General features: G+C 58.3%; 1 protein-coding gene across 1 annotated transcript in view; it reads left to right on the top strand.

Moving 5' to 3' along the window:
- CDH1 (cadherin 1) overlaps positions 1–15987 on the top strand; it is a 42378-nt gene that overhangs the window by 15413 nt on the left and 10978 nt on the right. Inside the window, exons 3-6 of the mRNA XM_065416493.1 lie at positions 11648–11871; positions 13517–13660; positions 14246–14401; positions 15387–15531. Coding sequence (XP_065272565.1) covers positions 11648–11871; positions 13517–13660; positions 14246–14401; positions 15387–15531 — 669 coding nt within the window. The remainder of the gene's footprint in view (positions 1–11647; positions 11872–13516; positions 13661–14245; positions 14402–15386; positions 15532–15987) is intronic.

The following is a 15987-nucleotide window of genomic DNA, read 5'->3' as shown; positions in this document are numbered from 1 at the left end:
CCCTTCTGACAACAACAATTCCTACACGACCCCAGGAAGGGGGACCGAAGCCTGAGCCCCGCTGTCCTGGGCAGGGTGGCCAAAGCCAGAGCCCAAGGGCTTCAACCCCAGGTGGGGGGCCTGTAACCTGAGCCCCGCCACCCAGGGCTGAAGTCTTTGAGCTTTGGCTTTGGCCCCAGGTGCTGGGGCTCGGTCTTTGGCCTCAGCCCGGACCCCAGCAAGGCTAACACCAGCCCTGGTGACCCCATTAAAACAGGTTTGTGACCCACTTTGGGGTCCCGACCCACAGTTTGAGAACCGCTGCTCTAGTCCGTAACATTGGACCCTGGCAATACTGCAGTGAAGAAGCCATGGGTGGCGGGTATCGTAGGTATGGGAAGGCTCTGCCTTTCCGAACAGCCTGACGTGTCCCCGCCCATGCTCCGCCCTCAGGCCCCATCCTGCCTGCTGTTCCCTCTGTGCCAGAGGCTGGGGCAGGCAGCCTGGGGGCCATAGTGTGCCCCCAGGGCTGTGCCACGCTGCCCGTCCTCCCGGCGCTGGGGCCGCACCGCCTGCCTGTCAGCCTGCTCAGCGCTGGGGCTGGGGGCTGGCCAGGGGGCGCCTTCAGGGGCAGGGGGCCTGGCTGGCCGGCTGGGGGTCGGGCTCGGTGGCGCAGCCCCGATGGCGTGATCCAGGGAGGCTGGGGGCACTAGGCTGGGGCAGAGGCCAGTGGCCACAGTGGGGTGGCAGCTGGGGGTGCTGGGCAGGGGCCAGTGGCCACAGTGGGGGCTGGGCTCCGGTGGGTGCAGAAGGGGCAGGGCCTCGGTTGGAAGGGGTGGGGCTGGGGGGCTAGCCTCCCCAAGCCAGGGGTTCACCCACTGCCCATGGAAGAAGCCCCTTGCAAGGTGCAGACTAATGGTGCTGCTCAGGGGTGGAAGGATAGGTTTGGATACCTCGACAGCAAATTGCTGCTGGAGGAGATGATGAGACAGCCTACGTTTTGTAATGAATTGGAACGATGTGATTCTAATGGCTTCAAAGAGTTTTCCTTTAGCTAGCCTGGCGGTGGGCGTGGCTTGACCGCCATCCTCTGAGTGCGAATGGCGCATGGATACTGAGCAGAATTCAGCTTTCTGGGTGGGAGAAGAGACCGGGTGAAATTGGCAGAGTGTAGATTTAATCCTCTGATTGTTTGCTTTTGCTCAAAGGAACCCATCAGCTGGGAATTTAGTCAATTGCAAAGAATGAGTTAAAAGTGGTTTCAATGGTACACCTGCCCGAGAGTCTCCTCCCCCCAGTCCACAGTTTGCTCTTTAACAAAACAAACACAACCTTGCTCTTCTCTGCCGCTGCCCAAGGGGCGGGGAAAGAACACACTCTACAGGGGAAGAAATAAACCTGACTCTGTACAAATTGTGGCTAAATGCACCAACTTAAAAAACCCTGGGAAACAGAGTGCTTTGCTCTGCTCTGTCAGTGATGGGATCTCGGGGGTTACTCGTTACAGAAGTGATTCAGTTCAGGCAGAAGTGTGACTTTGTCCACTCAATGCATCATGGAAAATTCTTCATTCTCTTGATCCCTCTGAGCAGTTCTTTGTGATTACAGAGCTCCCAGGTGTCAGCGCTTCACAAGGGCAGACTCCTGTTTACACCTACAGGTTTGCTGGGTAAGAGCTCTGACTCCAGGGTGGATCAGCAAGTTGTGCATGAGCAAAGGCAGAAGTAAACAGTACATTACAGAAGGTGTTTAGCTGCCTTCCCCCATTTACATAAAGCACCCTGAGCTGGCGGTGCTATTTAAGATCTGCTCAGGGTCCCGTTATGATGAATGGAATGGCTGCTATGCTCTCCACTGACTTTCTCTCTGCCCAGTAGCAGTTAAAGCAAAGGGGATGCAAGGTGCATACTATTTTTTTAAGACTACGAATAGAGTGTTCTCTGTATCCACCAGACACTAGTCTGTCCACGTCTGGAGTGCTGCCTTCACCTTAGGGACACCGTCAGGTTGAAATGTTTTTTAAACCCATTTCCTTCCCTTAGGTTGTTAGACTGAAAGAGGTTTAAAAGTCAAACTTACTTTTCACCGTTTGTGCTGCTGATCCAAACCAGGGGAGTAAACAGTGACAATAACCTGCCTGGTGCCTTACACAGGCTTTTGTTTATAGCAGTGGCTCTCAAACTTTTGCACTGGTGACCCCTTTCACATAGCAAGCCTCTGAGTGCGACCCCCTTATAAATTAAAAACACTTTTAAATATATTTAACACCATTATTCATGCTGGAGGCAAAGCGGGGTTTGGGGTGGAGGCTGACAGCTTGCGACCCCCCATGTAATAACCTCGTGACCCCCTGAGGGGTCCCAACCCCCAGTTTGAGAACCCCTGGTTTATAGCGTCTGGTCAGTTTCACTTTCCAGTTGTCAGGGTCTAGAACAGGTGTCGGCAACCTTTCAGAAGTGGTGTGCCAAGTCTTCATTTATTCACTCTGATTTAAGGTTTTGCGTGCCAGTCATACATTTTAACGTTTGTAGAAGGTCTCTTTCTACAAGTCTATAATATGTAACTAAACTATTGTATGTAAAGTAAATAAGGTTTTAAAAATGTTTAAGTAGCTTCATTTAAAATTAAATTAAAATGCAGAGCCCCCCCGGACCGGTGGCCAGGACCCGGGCAGTGTGAGTGCCACTGAAAATCAGCTCGCGTGCCGCCTTTGGCACGCATGCCATTAGTTGCCTACCCCTGGGCTAGAATCTTGCTGGGACAGAGGGAAGCACCCAAAGAAACTGAAGAGCAATAAGCCTAGAGCAACTATAAGGATGGTGGTTTATATAGTCCACCTATGTAACTCCCTGCTGCAGGAGGCTAAAAGACAGGCGTAGAGGCTGCTGTTGGTTCCAGGATATTAGAGACACAAGGTGGATGAGAGGTTTCAGAGTGGCAGCCGTGTTAGTCTGTTTCAGCAAAAAGAATGGGAGTCCTTGTGGCACCTTAGAGCCTAACACATTTATTTGAACATAAGCTTTCCTGGGCTAGAACTCCTCCAGCTCTAGGCGTTCTGTCCTGCCGGGGCTCGCTCTTCGTTTTGGGTAGAACAATAAAGCTCTTCTCCTTTTGTCCTCTAAGGCCCTTCCGGGACCTAGGGCGTCTGCACAAGGTTTTCCACTGGCTGAATTAGCCAGTCCTCTCCGAGGCCGCCTCACGCAGAGCATTCACTGGCGTCCCAGCCTTTGAACTGTGATGCAATTCAAAACCAGTTACAATGTAACCCTTGAATCCCTCTCTGCAAATGCAAACCACTGTGGGGCTCCCACTCCCAGCCTTCCAACTCTGATGGTTCATGGAAACATTTGCTACCTCACTGGCTGGCTTCTCTAGAGAATGTGGTTGCACCTTTTCCCGTGAAAAGGCTCAAGCTTCCATCACGACATAAGGGCCAGCATTGTACCCTGGGGTCGAGCCCAGGACTAGGGGCAGGAGAGTTGGGGGTTTGTTGCTGGCTCTGCAGCTGGCTTGCTGAGACACCTTGCACAAGTCACTGTAATAAAGACAATCCCTCCCCCCCCCTTCCCCTGGAGAGTGCTGGATGAGTGCTTCAATAAAGAGATTCCTGGACTGTGACGCGCAGAGAGAAGCAGGTACGCCAGAGTGCTGGGATGGTGCTTGTTCCCCTTTGGTAGCCAGACTCCAGGGCTCTGCAGGGTGGCTCCTGTCTGGATGAGAAATCGCTGATGCTGACTCAAGGAATTTTCTTAGCGTAACTTGTTTTACGCTGTGCACGCCCGTCCTGTTTCCTTGCATGGCAGCGGGGACAAGCTGCGCACAGGCAGGAATCCTTCTCGGGCTGGTGAGCCTCTGCTCCGTCCTCCCCCGCTGCAGTTGCTTAGCCCCTGCGTCTGGAACCTGGAAATGCTCCTCTCCTGGGGCCACGTGGCCTCCTGAGGGGAGCCTGGGCCAATAACCTCCCCAGCTCTCTGGGTGGCTGCCAGCAGTGCATCCCCTCTTTCTAGGGAGAAGTTTTCCCTGGGTCTATCTCAGTGACCCTTAACAGGCAGACCCCTTCCATACCTGTGCTGCTTCGAGCCACTGCGCAGCAGATCATACTCGGCAACCGGGAATCCGAGCCTACTCTGAGGAGCGCTTGCTCCTGAAAACTGCTCCCAAGCAGCATTCTGCTCCCGAAATGGGGCCCGTGCTGGAATTTACTGGGAGCAAAACAACCGCTGGGGTGAAGTGACGCCTTTCTGAGGGACGCTTCCCTTCATCTCAGTGCTTGGGTGCTGCTGTCTGCGTCGGTGCGGGGTTGGGAATGGCGCAGGTGTCACTAGGTGACTAAAGCCATTTCTGACGGCTCTAAGCCATGCAATGGAATCATAACTGGGCCGTTATTTACAGCAGGGGGTCAGGACCCCTGAGGGGGTCGTGAGGTTATTACCTGGGGGGTCGCGAGCTGTCAGCCTCCCCCAAACCCCACTTTGCCTCCAGCATTTATAATAGTATTGAATATATAAAAAAGTGTTTTTAATTTATAAAGGGGGTCGCACTCAGAGGCTTGCTGTGTGAGAGGGGTCACCAGTACACAAGTTTGAGAACCCCTGATTTACAGTAAACAACCGTTCCCAGACTCAGTGCAGAAACAATCCCACAACCAAAAGTCTGTTTGTCCAGGAGCCTTTTAACAGTCTCTTCCCCCCACCCCCAACTCATGTGACACCCCTGAAGTGGAATGCATCTTCCTCCCCCAGAGCCTTCCCTTGCAACACCCGGGCTGGGGTTCTTCCCCCAACGGTGCCAAGTGGGGAAGTGCACAGCCGAACTGGGTCCTGGCTCTTCTGTCAAGCACAGCAAGAATCTGGGTGAACCCAAGCTCTGCAGTGGCTGGCTTGGTGGGTGGCCGCGGACTCCCTGGTTTCACTGAAGATCAACACTGAAAATTGGATTCTCATGCTGGGGCCTGACCTGGTTCCCAATAGCCATGGGCCAGATCCTGCTCCCCTTTCTCACTGAGCCAGTGGAGCTACTCCGTGAGAGCGAGGGCGGGAGAACTGAGCCCCTGCTGGAAGGGGCTTAGGTCTTTGTTGTCTTTCAAAGCGGACTCTTACAAAGCACTTGTCGGAGTGATGGTGTCAATCCAGGACTGCCTGAGCTGCCTTCTAAGGGCGTTTGGTTCTGGGCCTCCTTTAGCTTCGAGGCCTGTCTCCAGACAAGTGCGGCGACTCCGGAGAGCCCATAGGATGGACATTCTGGGGATACTGACTTGCAGGGCATGGTAAGAGTAGAGAAGTGGTAACAAGAACTCCCCTGAGATCTGGGTGCTGCCCCTGCAGCTGATCAGCTTCCAGTGCAGAATGCTGACTGATCCCTCCGCACCTGCCAAAGTCAGGCAGAGCCACCGCTCCCCTAAGGAAAATGCCCCATTCCCAGGTGATCCGAGGAAAGACTGATCCAGGGGTGGTGGCAGAGGCCTTCAGGGGCTGTCAGTCCATTCAGTGCGTGCGGAGACCGTCACTTGTGTGAAGGCCTGGTCTGCTCACGCACCGCACCGGCACTGGTTTAACGAAAGGCGAGATGGGTTAAATGGGTGCATCTGTGGGTGGATGCTCCTGGGGTTTAAATCTGGCTTATCTGTGTAACTTTCAGTGATAAATCTATGGGCTCAAGCTCAACCACTATCACCAGTTTAAAACCAGATGAGTTTCCCCCGAGGGGTTTCCCTCAGTTTAACGAATCCAGTTTTTAGGAAGTCTGGGTGTAGACAAGCCAGGTATGGGCAAACTGCTCCACCCACCGTTCCTGTGTGATAGAAGAACTGCACGCTCTCTAACCCTGATCGGGGTGTTTGGCCATCTAGCTAACTCTTCTCCATGACAAAATGAGGCTTTTACAACACACAACACAGCCAAAAGCCTTTGCTTGGAATCAAAACGTCCCACGCTGGTTTCTGCCAAAATCGCCCCACTCCCTGACTTGGGTGTCACGGTTCTAACCGAGAAGCTTTTTGGTTCCCACCAACATGGATTGACGCTGAACTTCCCAACACGTGTTTGTTTCTAATACTTAGTGGAGGGAACTGGCCTTAGGCTATTACCCAAAATAGCAGCGACCGAAGCCTGCTGTGGTTGTGAAGGTGTGTGTGTGTGGGGGGGGGTTTGGTGGAAGCACCTTTCCGTTCATGTATCCAGCCAGCTGCCATGTGTGTACCTGCTGTGTAACAGGTCTCTGGGAGCATGCACGGAGGGTGACCTGCCTCAGTGCTGGTGGCCAGCGAGACCACTTGTCTGCTAAGGGATCTGCCGCCTAAGGAGGCGAGACCCCCTCCAGGGCTGAGGGGTTCTCAAACTTCATCGCACCACAACCCCTTCAGATAACAAAAATTACTATGTGACCCTGGAGGGGGGACCGAAGCCTGGGCCTTGCTGACCTGGGGGGGCAAAGCCCAAGCCCCTCTGCCCCAGAAAGGGGGGGCCAAAGCTGAAGCTCAAGGACTTTGCCCCCAGGCAATGCACCTTGGGCTTCAGCCCCAGGCCCCATCAAGTCTAAGCCAGCCCCAGCCACCCCCTTAACACGGGGTCCCGACCCACAGTTTGAGAACCAATGGGTTAGGTCAGGCCTGCTCATTGTGCGGCCCGCGGGGGTTGAGTAGATGGGCTCACTGTGCGGCCCGCGGTGGGGGGGGGGTGAGTAGACAAGCGGCAGGTGAGGGAGGGGGGCTGAGTAGGTGAGCGAGCGGGCAGTGGCAGGGAATGAGTAGGCGAGCCGGGTGGGTGGAGGGCTGAGGAGGCGAGTGGGCGGGCAGTGGCGGGGGGGCAGGTGAGCCAGCGAGCCGGAGGGGTGGGGGGCTGAGGAGGCAAGCGAGCAGGCAGTGGCGGGGGCTGAGGAGGCGAGTGGTGAGTTGGTGGCTGACCTGTTCTACTGATCTGGTCTGGCTCCCATCCCCTCTCCCAGGGCCGGCTCCAGGCACCAGCAAAACAAGCAGGTGCTTGGGGCGGCACATTTCTAGGGGCGGCATTCTGGCGCCGGCCATCATAGGTGCCGACTCCGGGGCATGGGGAAAAAGTGCCCTTGCTGCCCCAGCTCGCCTCCGCTCCGCCCTCCGCCTGCTCCCCTGAGCGCGCCGCCACCGCTCCGCTTCTCCTCCCTCCCTCCCAGGCTTGCCGTGCGCAAAACAGCTGTTTTGCGCAGCAAGGCTGGGAGGGAGGAGAAGCCAAGCGGCGGGGCGCTCAGGGGAGGCGGCGGAGGTGAGCTGGAGCGGGGAGTGGTTCCTCTACCCGCCCGTTACTTCCTGCACCCCTCCACCTTAGCTCACCTCCGCTCCGCCTGCTCCCCTGAACGCGACGCCGCTCCGCTTCTCCCCCCTCCCTCCCAGGCTTGCCACGTGCGAAACCGCTATTTCGCACGTGGCAAGCCTGGGAGGGAGGGGGGAGAAGCGGCAGGCGCTCGGGGGAGGCGGTGGTGGTGGAGTGGAGGTGAGCTGGAGCGGGGAGCGGTTCCTCTAACCCCCCCATTACTTCCTGCCCCCCCCACCCTAGCTCACCTCTGCTCCACCTGCTCCCCTGAACACGCCGCTGCTCCACTTCTCCCCCCTCCCTCGCCTGAGAGGGACAGGGGAGAAGCGGAGCGGCAGCACGCCCTGGGGAGCAGGCGGAGTGGAGATGAGCTAGGGCGGGAGGTCATGGGGGGCCCGCAGGAAGCAATGAGGGGGGAGAAATGCGGCACGCCGGGGGAGCAGGCGGTGCCGGGGATTTGGGGAAGGGGTTCGGAAGGGGTGGAGTTGGGGTGGAGCCGGGGGCAGAGGGGCACGAAAAAGAAAGGGGAGGCGGCCAAAAATTTTTTTGCTTGGGGCGGCAAAAATCCTAGAGCTGGCCCTGCCCTCTCCAAGGGTTGCAGCTGTCTGGAGGTGCCTGCCTTCCTCATTCACACCTCAATCATTCAACAGGGCAATCGATTACAAAGTGGGGGGAAGATCTTATTCTACTTCTAGCAAAAAGACATTTTTCTTTTACCTTAATTATACTACCTTAGGGGCTGCTATAACATATTACCGAAGTTCAATACTGCTGTTTCAGTGGGGCGGTGCTGGGGAAGGAGGGTTTGTTTCCGCGGGGCAGATGGCGCGGTGGGGGGGGTTTGGTGGCGCTGGGGGGGTTGTTTCCGTGGGGCGGGTGGTGCTGGGGGGGGTGTTGTGTTTCGGGGGGGCTGGGTGGCGCTGGGGTGGGGGTTTTGGCCCTCAGCTGTTTTCTTTGGAGTAATATGGCCCTCGCTGCTTTACGAGTTGTGAAGGCCTGGGTTAGGTGTTAAGAGACAGAGAAACATTTCCCATTGTACATTGCTCATGAGACGCAAACAAAACCACTTCCACAGGCGTGGGACTCATGCTACGGTAAGTGTGGACAGAGGAGAGCATTGCGTTTCCGCTGTGCCCTCTGGGGCTGGTGGATGGGACAGTGAACGTAGCACTTTTACACGCCCTAGGAGCGGTTCTGTGGTCAAAGTCCTGTTTAAAACCAGCCCGGCTTCCTTCCCTGATGCAGGTGCCTGTTAGTCATGGCTTGTATGGGGGAAAGAGGGCAGATAACGAAGGCCCCTCTTCTTCAGCAGGAGAACAGGGAGAAAGGAAATCTCCTGTTCAGATAGCGGAGTAGGGGGTCTCTTCAAAGATTTTCTGTCCCCATAACTTTGCCAGGTGCTGGAACAATTTGTACAGTGGGGATGCTGAGAGCCATTGAATCAAACTGTAAACCCTGCGTATGATGGAAACCACTTCAAGCCAGGGGGTGTGGCTGGACCCCCAGGACCCTAGTTCCACCCCCTATGAACTTTGCTGAATCACCCCCCCCCCCCCCCGCACATGCAGCCCTTTGGGGTATTGGATGCTCTTGATCTGACACTTCACAGCCCGAGAAGCCTCTGGGCGAAAAGTTCTTAAGTTGTGCTGCTGTGTAATTGCGAGCCGGGTGGCGAAGGGAGTAGGGTTACCGTATTTCAACAATCAAAAAAGAGGATGGGAGGAGCCCCGCCCCAGTCCTGCCCTAGCCCCGCCCCTGCCCCTTCCACTCCCTCCCACTTCCCGCCCTCCTCAGAACCCCCAACCCTCCTCCCACTCCTTCTCCCCTGACTGCCCCCTCCTGGGACCCCTGCCCCTAACTGCCCCCCAGGACTCCACCCCCTACCTAAGCCTCCCTGCTCCTTGTCCCCTGACTGCCCCCTCCTGAGACCTTCCCCCCATCCTAACTGGCCCCCTAGGACCCTACCCCCTACCTGTCCCCTGACTGCCCCAACCCTTATCCACACCCACACCCCCAGACAGACACCAGGGACTCCCACGTCCCATCCAACCACTCCCCACCCCCTGACAGTCCCCCCCAGAACTCCCGACCCATCTAAACCCCTCTGCTCCCTGTCCCCTGACTGCTCCGATCCCTCTCCCCACCCCTGCCACCTGACAGCCCCCCCCTCCCCTGTTTGGTGCTGGCAGGCCTACCAAGGAGAGCCAGAGAGGCCATTAAAGCAGGGCTGTGCTGTGAAAACTTTTACTGGCCCCCCCGCCCCCACCGTGCAGAGCATTAATAACCTAGTGCACTAGCTGGGATGGGCTCTGCCGGGGGCCGGGGGGCGGAAGACTGATTAGGCAATGCTTCATTTCCTCGGGGTGAGATCCGGGAGCTGGGGCAAGGAGCCCCTTGCCCGGTCGGTGCTCTGGGGGGCTGGCCCCCGGGAAGAGGCAGGTGGGTCTCACCTACGCTAGTTGTAACCACTTGGGATGGTTGCCTGAGCGGGAGTTTCCGCATTCCAGACTTTCCCTTCCCAGGTTAATCACCCCGCTTCCTGGGGGAGGGGAGGGTGTGGGGGCCCACAGCCATTTCCTGCTTAGCTTGGAGCTGTGATGACAAAGCAGTGGGGCTGCCATGAGCCCTGAGCTTAGACAGCACCTGGGACTCCCTGCTGTGCGGGGGGCAGAGGGGAGGGGAGGGAAGCCTGCATTCAGCATGGATCAGGCATGGGGAAGCTCCCATCCCCCCCCACCCCCCCAAAGTTGGGGCTTGCATTAATAAATGCAGGATATGTGGGGTCTGGAACAGAAGCTGCCCCCCTGTCTCCCCCCCACTACCACCACCCGCGTAAAAAAAAAGTTGCTGATGCCCCGGTCAGGGTCTGATTTCGAGGGGAGGGTGCAGCAAACCCCTCCAGCGGCTCCTGGGCTGTGAGCTACGGGAATCCCCTTCCAGCCTGAGCCCGCAGCGCTGGGTGGCTGGGCCTGCATAGCTCGTTACCGGATAGTCCCAGCGTGGGCCCCACCAAACCCACCATCAATCTCTCACCCCAAGTGAAACCATTTTACACCAGCCCCCGAGGAGACCAGGGCAGTGCCCAGAGCCCAGCAGGGCAGTGCCCAGAGCCCAGCGTTGCTGTTTCAGGAAAACTTTGCTTGTTTGCTTTGGCAAAGGTGCCGCTGTCCCCAGGGCCAAGGAAACTGGAGCACGGGCGCCCTCTGCCTGAGACTGGTACCTCAGCTAGAGCCGGAGAGACTCACTGACGGTTACCGTCAGTTCTGTGCCTGTACAGGATCCCTGGGTGGGGGTGGGGGGTTAGCTATTGGCAGCTGGGTCTGTAGCTTTGGTTAGAAGCAGGTAGGATGGGGTGGGATGTTATGGTGCCTGAAGACTACAGGGGGACGCGTCTCTCTCGAGAAAGCTGCCAATGGCGTCTGTAATGCCTGAGATCTCAGGTCAGGCAACCTTGCTCCAAAGCAGCCCTTCCTTGGGCAGCATCTGCTTTAACTCGAGTGCGAACCGGCTGGGTCACAGCCGCTGAGGCCTGGCTGAGGCGCTTTCCTGGCTGGGTTTCCCAGGGGGTGATCGACCGTACAGCTCGCCGTTGGTGTGTACATGGAAGACTCTGCGAATATGCAGGTCACCACTCCCCCCGCCCCCAGTACTCCAGGGCAGAGTTCACGTCCCAGTCACCTCCATTTCGAGGGATAGCCCAGTCTCGCTCCTCAACCACCGTATCCCTGCAGTCTGAGAACCTCGCTAACGACCCCCCCCCGCCCGGTGCTAGCGGGCACTGAACCCTGCGGTCTCTCCCTGCCCTCGGAAGAGGCCGAATTGCTAAGGCTTTGTGGCTGGGGAGCCGCGTAGTGACTAATGGGTTAGTAATGGCCCTTGTCCCTGAGTCCAGATGTTCTGCACTGCTGTGGCCTGGCCTCTGAGCTGCTCGCGGACTCGCAGATCGGTGCTGCAAAGGAGCCAGGTTCTGCCTGCGCTTGGTGGGTGGCAGCTCAGTGAAACCTGCCCTCAGCCCACTGCTACGGGCGAGGAGGCTGGCAAAGCTCAGGCTTTAACACCAGCCCCCCTCGTTCGCCCCTTCCGTCCCCTTTCACGTTCTCTGCAGCAGCTTTGGCTCACTTTTGTCCTGAGCTTTCCGAGCTCCAGAACAGGGGAGCAGGCTGCTAAGTGCCTAGAGCAAGGACCCCGGAGCCTGGCGCAGCGCGGGAGATACGGGCCCCTGGCTGGCGGGGTTAGCACGGGTGGGGCTTAGTCCAGAGAGAGGAACGTCCAGCTGCTGGCTGTCCTGGTATCCGGCGGGGCAGGGACTGGAATACGCAGATGGGCAGGTGGCTCTGCTTCTAACCCCCTTCTCCCGCCGGGCTTTGCTGTCTCCCTCTCTGCAGTGAGCTTCGAGGGCTGCGCAGGAAGGAAGCGGACGGCGTACCTGTCGGATGACACGCGCTTCAAAGTGCACACGGACGGCGTCGTCTCAGTCAAACGTCCCCTCCAGCTCCACGGGCACGAAAAGAGCTTTTTCATCCATGCCTGGGACTCTGCCAGCAAGAAGCACTCTGCCAAGGTTACCGTGAAGAGAGAGGGGCACGGGCACCGCCACCACCGGCACACGGTATGGCGACAAGCCCAGCGGGGCTGACTCACGCGACCCGTCTGCCGCGGTATCCGTCGGGGGCCGTTGTGTTCCCTCAGCGCTGGCCCCGGGCCAGTCTGGGCTCATCCTCTGCCAGCAGAACGGCCTCTGTGCAGGTGCGGCAGCCGCGTCCCCTGACTGCCTGCGCTGCGTGCGGTGCTGCCTCTGCCTGGCAGAGCCTGGGCGGGACCCCGGGGCTCCGGTGGCACTCTGCCTGCTGCGCTGGGGGAGGGGGGCGGCTGTCAGGATAAGGCTCCTGGCAGCCGTTCAGCCCGCGGCTCTCTCCTGGGGCTGGCTTACTCTACAAACGAGCAAGGAAACTCAGTATCCTTGGGTACCACCTGCTGAGGCTTTGCCAGCTTCGGCCCGCTGGGAACCAGAGGCCATGTCTTCCCTCCCTGAACACTAGGGAGGGGGCGTCCCTGAGCCTGGGTGTCTCCATTCTGCTGCCTCCTCCATGTGGGCTCCTGTTGGGCGTGTGCCCTGCCTCTCCAGCTCGGTGAGAGGAAAGGCCAAGGGGAAGCAGAAGGAGGCTCTGGTCCCGCAGAGGAGCAGGAGTGAGCACAGTGCTGCAGGGATGCTGTCCTCCAAAGCAAAGCCGAGTCTCCTGCCAGGGAGCTGCTGCGCTAGAGCGGCAGAGGGTTGGGGTGAAAGGGAGGCTGTAAATTGCAAGCGCCTGGTGCTGCACGTCAGCGGGAGCGAAGGACACTCAGCACCTGGCAGGATTGGCGCTAAGTTAGGAGCTTGGATCTCTTCCAGCTCTGGCTCCTGTGCTCTCAGATTGGCACTGCGGCTGGTTGTCTGAACACATCTGCTCGGTGTGCAGTGGCTGCCAAACAAGCGACCAGGGTGGTGGGAACCACTAGGAAAGGGCTAGATAATGAGCCAGAGAACATCCTAATGCCACTACATAAATCCCTGGTGCGCCCACACCTGGAATGCTGCGTGCAGTGCTGGTTGCCCCATCTCAGAAAAGATCTGTTGGAATTGGAAAAGGTTCAGAAAAGGGCAGCAAAACTGATTAGGTGTGTGGGACAGCTTCTGCATGAGGAGGGATTCAAAAGCTGGGGGCTGTTCAGGTTGGAAAAGAGACGACTAAGGGGGGATATGACAGAGGTCTATACAGTCATGACCGGGGTGGAGAAAGTGGATAGGAAAGTGTTGATAAATGCAAAGGAATGCACATTGGAAAACATAATCCCAACTATACATATAAAACGATGGGGTCTAATTTGGCTGTTACCACTCAAGACTGAGAACTTGGAGGCACTGTGGATAGTTCTCTGAAAACATCCACTCAACGTGCAGCGGCAGTCGAAAGAGCTGGCAGCTGCTGCTCTGAATCTGGTCTGGGGCCTGTTAGGTCCCTTGTGACAAAGCCATGCCCAGCTAGAAAAGGGACAGGCCGAAGTTCCGTGTCATTCCAGTCCAGCCCAGCCCAGTGGTGAGCTAGCAAGAGCTCGCAGCTAATGGCTCCTCAAGCCCTTAGCAGAAGGTGGGGAACCAGAGTCTGGATTTGTCTGTGTAACGGGTGTAGCTGGATCTCGGACGGTTTGTGAAAACCTCCAGCCGCCTTGTGTCTAATGCAGGGACCTCGCTGTGAACCGTGTGTGTCTCCCTGCAGGACTCCCCCGCCAATGCTCAGGCAGACGTACTCATCTTCCCAGAGTCCCGCCCCAGCCGGAAGAGGCAGAAGAGGGACTGGGTCATCCCTCCAATCAACTGCCCTGAGAATGAGAGGGGGCCCTTCCCCAAGCCGCTGGTTCAGGTAGGGGAGGCCTTTGGCCCGGCGTCCCAGCCAGGCGCGGTGTGGTGGGTGTGTCACTGTTGGGGTGTGAGGAGGGGGGTTCTTTGGAGAGCCGGCAGCGGGGGGTAGCTGGAAGGCAGAGGGGGAGCGTGGAGAGATGGGTGGGTGGCATTTGTTTGGAAGAGCTCTTGGGATCAGACACCCTGGTTCCACCCAGCGCATCCAGCTGGGCCGAGGAGCCGTTTCGTTGCCAGGGTCTTGTGCCCTAGCTTGCGGCCACAGGGCGGCCATGCAGCGCGGCGCTGTGGGGAAGGCTCCATCCGCCCCCAGACGGCTCCTCTGTCAGCGTTCACAAACAGAACCCACCCAAGCCCTTTGTCTGCTACTGGGCTTGTGTAGCACCAAACCCGCCTTCCAGGCCTGTCCTCCTCGGCCATATCCTCTCATGGGGCAAATGGGGGGGGGGGGTGCTGAGCAGGAGCCTGAATGTGAGGGGCAGCTTCTCGGGGACTTGGGGGGTTCTGGACAGACGGGGAGGGGAGCACAGGCTGGGGCAGGCCCGGTGCTCAGAATCCACCAGCTGACCCTCCCATTCTCCGGCACCAGATCAAATCCAACAAGGACAAAGAGACCAAGGTTTTCTACAGCATCACGGGGCAGGGCGCAGACACCCCCCCTGTGGGCGTCTTCATCATCGAAAGGGAGACGGGATGGCTGCAGGTGACGAAGCCGCTGGACAGAGAGGACATCAGCCACTACACGGTGAGTCCCTGGGTGCCGTGGAGGGAGCAGGGGCATGTTCTCAGGGGCTGATGGCCCCTGGAGCTTGGAGGTGGCTGGGAAGGGGCCAGAGGCTCCGGTGAATTGGGTCTCACTCCATTTCTTGTACCGCACGGTCCAGAGGGCAGCTGCCCTCTCCTCCCCCTCACGGTCTCTTCCCCAGGGCCCGGCAGAGTAAAGCCAGAGAGGAGGTGCTGACCCCAGCTGGGTGCCGTCTCCTGCTTTGTGCCCAGCCCTGGTCACTTGGTCACGTCAGCACTTGGCCCTGAGGCCCGGTTCTTTCCCCGAGGTGCTGAGAGCTGCAGCGGGAGCTGAGGGGCCCCAGCACCGGTGAGAATCGGGCCTAGAGCGCGCTGACAGCCCAGCACTGACTCGCTGCCTCAGCAGGGCCCCTGCTGCTTGGAGACACGTTCAGTGTGCGCCTCCCGTCTCCGAAAGCTTGGCTGGGCAGAGCAGGGCTAGCGGGTGGCTCCGTGTCCATTACTGATGTCGGGGTTTGGCCCAGCAGGGAGGAGAAACCATAAATCCACACAGGTTGGGACAGCCCAGACTGGCCCCTCCCTGGGTAACAGGACCTCACTGTCCATGGGCCAGCCAGTGATTATCCTCCGAGTGTGGAGGGGAGCTGGATGGGCCCTTTGAAGGCTGCTGTCCGGACCCTGGCCACAGGCTGAGCTGGGCAGACCCCCAGGCTGGGTGTGTTCCGTGTGGACTCAGGACCCTAGTGGGGATGGTCAGCCAGCAGCTGGAGGTGGGGAATCGAAGGCAAGTCCCCTCTGGCTAAGCCAGCCAGGCTCGGGCTCCCGTTCTGCAGGGACGTGTGGAACACCGCGCACAAGCCAAGCATGGCCGCTGCTTTCGGAGCCATGGCTGGGTTTGGCGGGCGCTGCTGGCTGCTTGTGGCCAGGCGGCTGCAGGACTCGCAGGGTGGCTTGATGGTGCCTTACACCCTGTGCTGGCTTTGCAGCTCTTTTCCCACGCTGTGTCTGCGAATGGGCAGCCCGTGGAGGACCCCATGGAGATCATCATCACCGTGAGCGACCAGAACGACCACAAACCCCAGTTCACCCAGAGCGTCTTCACAGGCTCCATAGAAGAAGGAGCCAAGCCAGGTACGTGAGCAGAGCCCCCTAGTGGGGGCTGAGACACACTGATCATGAGATGTGGCTTTGGAGGGTTCCCTCCAAGGAGAGAGAGAGAGACAGGGGCTGTTTTAGTGTTGGGTTAATTTTGCTTTGAAGAATTTAAATCCCAGAATAACCCAAAGGGGCTAAAATCTGCCCACTGAGCAGACGCGCCTTGTCCAGAGCGTGCTGCTCGTGTGGATGGCAGGGCTTGGAGCAGGCTCTCCCTCCCCTTCCAACCCAGCAGTTCCTTCCCCCGATCCTGCAGGAGAGTCGGCACCCTGGGGTTGACCACCCGCCTCGCTACAGAACCCGCGGAGGGACCAGTTACCTTCCCAGAAGGCTCTGGGGCTGGCAGGGAGCAGGTGCAGATACCGCTAAAGGGGATGGTATGAGAACTGGAATTGAACAGAGGAGCTAATTGGTAACAGTAAATATGGCTCC

The sequence above is a fragment of the Emys orbicularis genome, chromosome 14, assembly GCF_028017835.1.
Source record: "Emys orbicularis isolate rEmyOrb1 chromosome 14, rEmyOrb1.hap1, whole genome shotgun sequence".
NCBI lineage: Eukaryota > Metazoa > Chordata > Testudines > Emydidae > Emys > Emys orbicularis.
This window is presented reverse-complemented; position numbering and strand designations above follow the sequence as displayed.